Below are 11,411 nucleotides of genomic sequence, written 5' to 3'. Positions count from 1 at the left end.
GTCAGCCTTTTACTCTAGTATATCTACCTAGAGTGAAATCCATACCTGATCGAGCTCTAATACATATACTTAGAGCTTATGCAAATCAAATCCGACGAACCCTAACGCAATACCTTAGGGCTTAGTTAGATCCTCACTCTAGAACATATAACTAGAGTAAAAATAATATATCAAACTCGGTTAATCCTGACACATACACTCAGGAATTAGCCACTATCCACCTTCGGGTAATATCAAATTCGACTTACCTCAATACATATACTTGGGGTTTGGTCACATCTTCACCTCAGAACATACAACTAAGGTGAAGCCAAATATAATCGGACTCTAAGACATATACTTAGAGCCAATTAGACTCTAATACATATACTTAAGAGTTTAACATCGACTAGGTCTTAACACATATACTTAGGACCTTGTCAATCTCAAATTCAACTGAATTCTAATACATATACTTAGGATTTAATCAATCAAACAATCAGGACACGATTCATCGCATTCTATCTATAAAGGTCTCTTAATCGAAGGTGCCCCAATGCCACAGGGGTAATTAACAATAGATGCTTGCATCTATTTGAAGCCATGGACTTGCAATACCTGATACCCATATACATATAAATACTTATCTGAATCATGAATACTACACCACACGGCCAAAAATCATCGACCGTGCGAGGTGTGTCATTCGTGGTGGCAGACAAAATGGCACGCCCAGTGGGACATGGCTTCTCCTTCCATCTTCGAGACCTTAAAAAAAAAAAAGAAGGGGTTCTAGCTTCTACCTTTTTCCACAAGGAAATGGCACCAACATCAAAGAACGTTGTCGCTGTATCAACAAACTCAATAATATTGAAGGCGGGTTCGCGAGTCTGCTTGCCCACGTCCATCCTGACATTCGAAACTGCAGGTGCCTCAATCCAATTTGGCACCATTTCGGAAGATGTTCGAGCTGCTGTCATGGCTCAAATTCTTGCTGCTACTGGGGGCATGACCACTCCCGCTGCCCCTTCACAGGATGTATCAAATGTTGTCATTCCTTGACTGCCATCTCGAGGAAGACGACCCAATATGGTCATCCCCAACCCTCCTCACCGACCCATAGGCGAACGATTCACTTACCAACCTGCATCCAAGAGGATGGAGTCTGAGGGAAGACTGATATTCCCAAATGGCAGAGTGCAGAAAGCATCAGTATTCGATAGGCTGGCGCTTTCTAATGATACTACAACCACCATTCCTCCAACGAGAGCGTCCTTTAAAAAGAATAACCGCCGCCAACTCCATAAAGGAAAGGTTGCTGGGGGCAAGGACAATAACGTTCAAGAGCCCCAAATGATCCAATTGACCGCCATGTCGTTAAACTAAGCAAATATAGTCGACAAAATGAGACTAACATGCATAGTAAGGCCATCCTCATTAAACCATACAGTTGAAAGACATATCACTTCTTAATTGATCTAAAAAAAAAAAAAAAAGGTGGAGGACATGTTGTCTAAATTTTTTTAGATAATATGGGTAAAATATGAGCCACCAGCGGACTTGATTGTCCACATCGGACTTCAAGGGTAAAATTGTAAAAAAATTTTGGCTGTGGTATAACTTTACAGGCAAAATTGGGATCCCCGCTGTGAGAAAACCTTTTGAGGTTCACATGCAAAAGTTAGGGGAAGATATCTGGTGAAAACCCATTCGGGCACCAGAGTACCCAAAATATATTTTGCCTATAACGGAATGCTATGCGCAGCAATTTCGATTGCTTCTCGAGGCAAAATAAATAAAAATAATCCATATTTCCTATTACCCAAAATATATTTTGCCTCTGACGGAATATGCTAACTCACCTTAGGGTTGGTTATGTGTGACAATTTCGATTGCTTCTCGAGACAAAATAAATAAAAAAAATACATATTTTCTGATACAAAAAAAAAGAGGTGGAGGACATGTTATCTAATTTTTTTAGATAATATGGGTAAAATATGAGCCACCAGCGGACTTGATTGTCCACATCGGACTTCAAGGGTAAAGTTGCAAAAAAGACCCCGGCTGTGGTATAACCCCACAGGCAAAATCGGGATCCCCGCTGTGAGAAAACCTTTCGAGGCTCACAGGCAAAAGATAGGGAAAGGTACCTGGTGAAAACCCATATAGGTGCCAGACTACCCAAGATATATTTTGCCTATGACGGAATGCTAACTCACCTTAGGGTCGGTTATGCGCAGTAATTTCGATTGCTTCTCGAGGCAAAATAAATAAAAAATAATCCATATTCCCTATTACCCAAAATATATTTTGCCTATGACGGAATGCTAACTCACCTTAGGGTCGGTTATGCGGAGCAATTTTGATTGCTTCTCGAGCCAAAATAAATAAAAAATAATCCATATCCCCGATTACCCAAAATATATTTTGCCTATGACGGAATGCTAACTCACCTTAGGGTCGGTTATGCGTGGCAATTTCAATTGCTTCTCGAGGCAAAATAAATAAAAAAATACATATTTTCTTATACAAAAAAAAGTAGAGGTGGATGACATGTTGTCTAAATTTTTTAGATAATATGGGTAAAATATGAGCCACCAGCGGACTTGATTGTCCACATCAGACTTCAAGGGTAAAATTACAAAAAAGTCCCCGACTGTGGTATAACCCCACAGGCAAAATTGGGATTCCCGCTGTGAGCAAACCTTTCGAGGCTCACAGGCAAAAGTTAGGGGAAGGCATTTGGTGAAAACCCATATGGGCACCAGACTACCCAAAAATCTGTTTTGCCAATGACGGAATGCTAACTCACCTTAGGGTCGGTTAGCGCGGCAATTTCGATTGCTTCTCGAAGACAAAATAAATCCATATTCACTAACATCCAATCGACCGCCATGTCGTTAAACTGAGCTGCCCATATCAAATTAACCGCCATGGTCGTTAAACTGAGCAGCACATATCCAATTGACCGTCATATCGTTAAACTGAGCAACACATATACAATCGACCGCCATGTCGTTAAACTGAGCAACCCATATCCAATCGGCCGCTACGTCGTTAAACTGAGCAATCCATATCCAATAGACCGTCATGTCACTAAACTGAGCACTTTTATATCACCGTCATGTCATTAAACTGAGCAACAAATATTCAATAGACCGCTATGTCATTAAACTGAGCAACAAATATCCAATTGACCGTCACGTCGTTAAACTGAGCAATCCATATCCAATAGACCGCCACGTCACTAAACTGAGCACTTTTATATCTGCCGCCATGTCACCAAACTGAGCACATTTATATCGACCGCCATGTCACCAAACAGAGCACATTTATATCCAATAGACCGCCATGTCATTAAACTGAGCACTTTTATATCGACCGCCATGTCGTTAAATTGAGCAACAAATATCCAATAGACCGCCATGTCGTTAAACTGAGCAACAAATATCCAATTAACCGCCACGTCATTAAACTGAGCAATCCATATCCAATAGACCGCCACGTCACTAAACTGAGCACTTTTATATCTGCCATCATGTCACCAAACTGAGCACATTTATATCGACCGCTGTGTCACCAAACTGAGCACATTTATATCGACCGCCATGTCATTACACTGAGCATTTTTATATTGACCGTCATGTCGTTAAACTAAGCAATCGAGCAATCAAATTGAATGCATATGGTGCGGGGATGATATTAAAAAAAAAAAAAAAAAAAAACCGGTACGGTCTATGTGGGGGACCGAGTAAAAAAAAAGAAGAAAAAAGTACGGTCAAAGAAGGGAACCAAATCCAAAAAAAGGAACAAAAAAAAAAATGAATGAAAAGAGGAGCACCTTTTCGACGCGCGAAACTCTTACGTCGAAAAAGTGGGGGGTAATTTGTTTGAAGTGAAAAAAAAATTGGGTAAAGTAATTAAAACCGATTAAATTCGGATTCATACAATCCCAAAAGGTCTCATGTTGACCGAGAAATCTTGGGGCCAATAATTATGATTTTAATCCACAATAGGCCCATTCATAAATGTGAATTAATGGGCCTCATAAAAGCCCTGTAAGATTTTAGGCCTATACAAAAATTCGGGCCTCATCTCAGCCCAATGAATATTCGTGCCCAACAAGTTTCATCAAAGTGGGCCCAATTTCAGCCCAATTCATGAAATAACGGTCCACATTTTTACCCACATTTAAAAATTCAATCTCGAATACCATATTCAAATCCGATTCGAAATTCGATTTCGAATTTCGAACCAACACCCAAAATATCTCTCATTCGAATTTTGAATACCTAACCATCCAACAACCCATTCAAAATTCAATTTCAAATTTCGAATTTCTAACCAATTTCCAAAATATCCTCCAACAACCGATTCAAAATTCGATTTCGAATTTCGAATCCCTAACCAATTCCCAAAAATCCTCCAACCATCCAACAACCGATTTAAAATTGGATTTCGAATTTCGAATTCCCAACCAATTCCAACCATCCAACAACCGATTCAAAATTCGATTTCGAATTTCGAATCTCCAACCAATTCCAAAAAAACCTCCAACTATCAAACAACCTATTCAAAATTCAAATTCGAATTTCGAATCCCTCAAAATATCTCTCACCACCCCTCCCATTATAAATACGAGAACTGAAATCAAACATGGGAGAATTTTTTTTTACGGAGACAATACGATAGACAAAGAACAAAAAAATAGATAGATTGCTACACTCGTTCTGACATACAAAAAATTTAAAAAAATGAGATATCGCCGAGCCGCGGAAAGGAGGAGGATCGCCGAGCCGCGGAACAGTGGAGGAATCGTCGAGCTGATTCATCCAATCCATCATTTGATAAACAGGTAAAGAAAAAAAAAAAGACGAAAAATGAAGAAGAAGAAAAAAAAAATCTCTTTTTTTCCCCCTCCTTTTTTTTTCTTTTTTGGTCCTGCGATCGTAGCTATCCATACCATCTAGATGGCTTCGATGGGAGAGTGGAGGGGAATCTTTGATTCCCCGTTTCTTCGGACCTCTCAATACCCCATTCGAAGTTGTTGATGATGGAATGGGTGATCTACATTGCCGCGACCACCTCAACATCGCCGGTTTGGTACTTTCGAAAGAATAGGGGAGGGGAATCTTTGATTCCCCGTTTCTTCGGACCCTTCAATATTTCTTCGAAAATGTCAAATCAAATTCGATGGCCGAACAGATCCACGCCACCGTCATCAACTTCGTCGACGTCATCTGCAACATCGCAAGAAGAGGGTAGGGGAATCTTTGATTCTCTGTTTCTTCGGACCCCAAATCAAAATTAAAACGGAAATTTCTTCGGACCCCAAATTGGAATCAAAACGGGAATTTCTTCGGACCCCAAATCAGAACCAAACGGGAATTTCTTCGGACCCCAAATTAAAATTAAAACGGGAATTTCTTTGGACCCTAAATCAAGATCAAACGGGGATTTCTTCGGACCCCAAATCAAATTGGAAAATCAATACCCAAGTCCCATAAACCATGAACCAAGTTCGTGAACCAAACACCACGAACCATACCCAAGTTCACACACCATGAACCATAAACCATACACCAAATTTATGAACCATAAACTATGAACCATATCCATGAACCAAATCTCATGAACCATAACCAAGTTCGTATACCTAATCCATGAACCATATCCAAGTTCATGAACCAAATCCCATATACCCAACCTCATGAACCATGAACCAAGTACATGAACCATAAACCAAGTCCATGAACCATATCCAAGTTCATGAACCAAATCCTATATAGCCACCTCATGAACCATGAACCAAGTTCATGAACCATGAACCAAGTCCATAAACCATATCCAAGTTCATGAACCAAATCTCATATACCTAACCTCATTCATGAACCATAAACCAAACCTCATAAGCCATATCCAATTTCATGAAACCACATCCCATGAACCAAATCTCATGGACCAAATCCCATGGACCATATACCAAATCTCATAAACCATACACCAAATCCTATGAGCCATACACCAAACCATATCCAAATCTCATGAATCAAATCCATGACCAAATCTTAGGAGCCAACACCCAAATCTCATGAACCATGTATCAAGTTCATGCCTAAAGTTCATCATGAACCTTTTCTTTACTCTAGCTTATATACCTAGAGTGAAAAATCAAAAGCAAAATCGACTACCACTAATACATATACTTAGGGCTAAATCAATCACCTTAGCACATATAACTAAGGCAAAATCATCTCCAAATCGACAGAGTTCTAAATTATGTACTTAGAATTCAGTCAAAAATATATTCATTCGAAGTCTAACACATATACTTAGAGTTCATCCGACTAACCTTAACACATACCCTTTAGGCTCCGTTTGGTTCGGGAATTAGTAGGAACTAGTTATACCGGGGATAGGTACAAGTATGGATTTTTGTAGGAACAAGAGTATTTTTTTGTTTGGGTGAAATTGTGAGTATAAGCTGGAACTAGAAAAATTGCATTTGGATGGTTTTTGGGAATAAGAGGAATAGTTAGTAGTTATAAATAGAAAATAATAATATTACCCCTATAATTGAAATTATATTTTTAAATTTTAAATATATAATTTTAAATTAAAGTCCTAAAGTTTTAAGTTTTAAATTTTAAAATTAAATTTTAAATTTTCAATAATTTAATTTTAAATTTCAAAGTTAAAACCAAATTAAAATTCAAAGATATAAAATAACAAATTTATAAAATTTAAAAACTAAAAATATCAAATTTAAAATTTAAATTTTAAAAATTAAAAATTTTAATTTATAAATTTTAAAAATTTATATTTAAATTTAAAATAAAACACCTCTCTCTCTCTCTCTTTCTTTCTCTCTCTCTCTCTCTCTCTCTGCCTTGTACCAGGGGGTGGAACAAGTTGTTCCACCCCCGGGTGGGAACAAGTGTTCCCACCCATACCGGGTTGTACCCGGTACAACCCGGTTTGGTGGGAACACTTGTTCCCACCAAACTTTTTTTTTGTTTGGGTATAAAGGGGGGGATATCCCCCTTATCCCCCCCTTTATACCCGAACCAAACGGGGTGTTAGGGTCTAGTCAACCTTTTACTCTAGCACATATACCTAGAGTGGAAGTCAAACCAAGCTCGACTAGTCTCAACACATACACTTTGGGTCTAGTCAGCTTTTTACTCTAGTATATCTACCTAGAGTGAAATCCATACCCGATCAAGCTCTAATACATATACTTAGAGCTTATGCAAATCAAATCCGACGAACCCTAACGCAATACCTTAGGGCTTAGTTAGATCCTCACTCTAGAACATATAACTAGAGTAAAAATAATATATCAAACTCGGTTAGTCCTGACACATACACTCAGGAATTAGCCACTATCCACCTTCGGGTAATATCAAATCTGACTTCCCTCAATACATATATTTGGGGTTTGGTCACATCTTCACCTCAGAACATACAACTAAGGTGAAACCAAATATAATCAGACTCTAAGACATATACTTAGAGCCAATTAGACTCTAATACATATACTTAGAGTTTAACATCGACTAGGTCTTAACACATATACTTAGGATCTTGTCAATTTCAAATCCAACTGAATCCTAATAAATATACTTAGGATTCAATCAATCAAACAATCAGGACACGATTCATCGCATCCCATCTATAAAGGTCTCTTAATCGAAGGTGCCCTAATGCCACGGGGGTAATTAACAATAGATGCTTACATCTATTGGAAGCCATGGACTCGCAATACCTGATACCCATATACATATAAATACTCATCTGAATCATGAATACTACACCACACGGCCAAAAATCATCGACCGTGCGAGGTGCGTCATTCGTGGTGGCAGACAGGTACCTGCTGGCAAGCTTCAGAGTCTGCCAATACACGAGTGGAAATGGGAGCAGATAATGATGGATTTTGTCGTGGGGTTGCCGAGAGCGCAGGGTGGCTATGATGCTATTTGGGTGATAGTGGACAAACTGACTAAGTCTGCTCACTTCCTACCAGTGCAGGCCACCTAGTCCAAAGAGAGACTCGCGCAGCTATATCTGGATGAGATTGTTAGGCTGTATGGCGTGCCATTTTCGATCGTATCGGACAGGGACCCGAGGTTTGTTTCACATTTTTGGAGGAGTCTTCAGACTGCCTTGGGTACTCGGTTACATTTCAGCACGGCGTTTCACCCACAGACAAATGGTCAGTCAGAGCGGACCATTCAGACTCTAGAGGACATGCTGAGAGCTTGTGTCCTGGACTTTAGAGGAAGGTGGTATCAACATTTGAGACTGGTTGAGTTTGCGTATAGCAACAGCTATCAAACGAGCATCCAGATGGCTCCGTTTGAGGTGTTGTATGGACGCCGATGTCAATCCTCTTTATTTTGGAGTGATGTGGGTGAAAGAAAAATGCTGGGGCCGGAGATCTTGCTAGAGGCTGAGGAAAAGGTGAGAGTAGTGCGACGACGCCTTTTGACAGCCCAGAGCCGCCAGAGGAGCTACGCCGACACCAGGAGACGAGATTTAGAGTTTCAAGTTGGAGACCATGTATTTTTGAAAGTCTCGCCGTCCAGAGGGATCCGCAGATTTGGGGTGCGTGGAAAGCTTAGTCCACGCTTTGTAGGCCCTTTTGAGGTGTTGGAGCGAGTAGGACCAGTTGCTTACAGGATCGCTCTACTCCCGCGACTAGTCAACATACACGATGTTTTCCACGTCTCAGCTTTGAGGAGATATGTGTTCGACCCTTCCCACGTGATTGACTTTACTCCGCTTGAGCTTGGCGAGGACCTGAGATATGAGAAGAGACCGGTGCAGATTCTAGCTCGAGAGTCGAGGGAATTGTGCAACCGGGTCATACCCTTTGTAAAGGTACAGTGGAGCAATCACGAGGAGCGGGAGGCGACTTGGGAGCCGGAGACGGTGATGAGGGCGTCCTATCCCAGCTATTTGAGGCTGTGGATTGAGGTATGTTTCAGTTTCGCGGACGAAACTTTTTATAGTGGGAGAGAATGTAGTGTTCCTGAGCTTTGGATAGGATTAGCTTCAGTGTTAGTGACTGGTCGACATCTCTGGAGAGTGTCGAACTGAGTCGGAGTCATTTTTGCATGAAATAGATGCAAAAATGGACTCAGCGCACTCAAATAAGCAAAACTGAAGTTTTGCCAGTTTAGGGCGCCCAGAACTTGGTTTAGGGCGCCCAGATCTTGAGTGCTATTTTGCACAAAACTGGAAGTCANCTATTTTGCGCAAAACTGGAAGTCAATTTGGATCCTATGTTCCGGGCGCCCAGAAGTGGATCTGAAAGTTCACTTTGGAATTATCGATGGCGTTGACACGTATTTGTCGTAAGTGAGTTCCGCCAGACTAGGATAAAGGTGCAGCACACCGCGGGAGGAGGAACCGAAGAGGACTGTTGTTCTTGGCTGGAAGTTCTGGGCGCCCAGAACTGGTTTTATGGCGCCTAGAACTTGGTTTTCTGTAGTAGTGCAGGTTTACATCTTGAGTTGCTGAGGCTCTTTCCACCATTTCACCTCACTATAAATAGGGGGAACTCGACCCCTGTGACCTCTTTTCTCCCTCTCTTCACAGTGAAGGCTATTTTACATTCTAAACCCTCTAATTTCCTCAAATTGCATCAAAGTTCCACAACTCCAAGATTACAAGGTGCAGATTCTGCAGTTTTTCCAGCAACGACCTTCAGTGTTTTGGCTCGTGCGCGACATAGGGAGGTCGGATTACGACGAAACTTGGTTTGTTGGATTTTAGACTTCAAGAGGAATCCACGAAGCCCAATTTTGCAGATTTTCGTTGAGGTTAGCTTGGTCGATTCTATATTTTTCTTTGCTGTTTGCAGTTTTGAGCTGAGAATGAAATTTTCATTGGTTCTTTATGCTATCTTTGGAAGTAGTGGGATTTTGGATCCGAGTTAGATATTCTCTTATATTTCGCTGCTTTTGGGACTTGGCTACACCTGATTTGAGGGTTGAAAGGTAGAATTAGCATTGTAATTGAGCCAATTTTAACTTTGGTGCTGAAATTATAGTTGTATTGATAGATTTTGATCTTGTTAAGGTGTAGAGTTTGGAGAACTCTTGTTGCTAGACTTGGAAGAGTTTCGGTTGATCCAGCAGGGGAATTCTAAGTAGTTCGAGACTCCTTGCTACCAGGAATTGCATTAGAGGTGGGTGTATCATCGGTTTCGCTCCTAAGTGCATGTTTAGTCGACGTGTATGATTTTCGGTTCTTGTATATCATGCTTAAATTCATCGATTAGCATTTTGGTTACGATATGAATATTGAAGCATGCTGAGATGAGTATTTACAATATACATGTTGGACTTGAAAATTGACTTAGGAGAAAACCAGCGTTTTGATACGTCATATGATTCTACTACCTGATTTAGCTCTAGGAGCCGTGGATTGATTGTGTCACCGCTGTTTCAGCGCGGTGGATACCCGGGGTAGTTTAGAATGCATTTACGCTCGTGCTAGGATGCCGAGCTTATTTTTACAGCAAAGTCTAGGCTGTTTCGGATTGTCGAGTGCCGTCGGGGTGAACGGTGGACCCAGATTTCTGTTTTTTGTCTCAGATTGTGCCAAGGGCACGTGGGTTTGATTTCTAGACCTGTTTTGACCCTAGCCACTTGACTTTGGCTTGTTAGAGCCTGATTGAGCTCAACAGAGATACGCTACATACTCGGTTGGGTAGCTCCCACGAGTGCCACTCCGGAGACGGGCGCTGTGCTTTTGCGTTGGTGTCGTTCGTGCAGGTTGGACTTTGCTCTCCACGGACTGGTTAGTGTGGAGGTAGCTGTATAGTCGCAACCGGGCGGGACGGGTGTGCTCACAGTCCCAGGGACGAGTATGATTACAGTCCTTATTTGAGATTGAGTCTGAGTTGACATTGTTCTACGGAGGGTTAGAGTTAAAGCATGATAGTATAGCGGTATTTAGCTATAGATTTGTTCCAGCTTTCTTAACTATTCCTGCTTATCCCTGTAGACTTAGTGGGTGGACCGATGAGTTTGAGGGCGGTACCCACTGAGGACTACTTTTTGTAGTAGTTCTCACGCCTAGTTGTTACCACTGTTTTGCAGAGCCGTCACCTTCGGTTGCTGTTGTTGCTGATCTTGATCGTGGCAAGGGCATCGCGAGTTAGAGCCCTTCCAGTCGAGTCGCAGAGCTAGAGGAGCACCAGTTACAGGTAGTTGTAGTTTTTGGGTCTTTACATACAGTTGTTGTTATCTCGCCAGAGCGACTATTTGTGTACCTAGATCACATGTATGTATTGAACCACAGTTTTTATATATGGTTTATTTTCCTAGCTGCTCTATACTACTATTTGTAGTATTGTGTGATTACAGGTGCTTCTACTTTTTCGCTTCGTATACGGGAGAAATACCTATGTATATGGC

The 11,411-nt window shown here is 41.0% G+C and overlaps 1 protein-coding gene across 1 annotated transcript in view; it reads left to right on the top strand.

The window, feature by feature from the left end:
- LOC109710692 (leucine-rich repeat extensin-like protein 2) overlaps positions 1,138 to 11,411 on the top strand; it is a gene marked incomplete in the record, with an annotated part of 20,179 nt that continues 9,905 nt past the window's right edge. The window contains 1 exon segment of the mRNA XM_020233428.1: positions 1,138 to 1,352. Within this exon segment, the coding sequence (XP_020089017.1) occupies positions 1,138 to 1,352 (215 nt within the window).

The sequence above is a fragment of the Ananas comosus genome, linkage group 5 (genome assembly GCF_001540865.1).
Source record: "Ananas comosus cultivar F153 linkage group 5, ASM154086v1, whole genome shotgun sequence".
Lineage (NCBI taxonomy): Eukaryota > Viridiplantae > Streptophyta > Magnoliopsida > Poales > Bromeliaceae > Ananas > Ananas comosus.
Note: the sequence above shows the minus strand (reverse complement) of the source record. Positions and strands in the feature narration are given on the sequence as shown.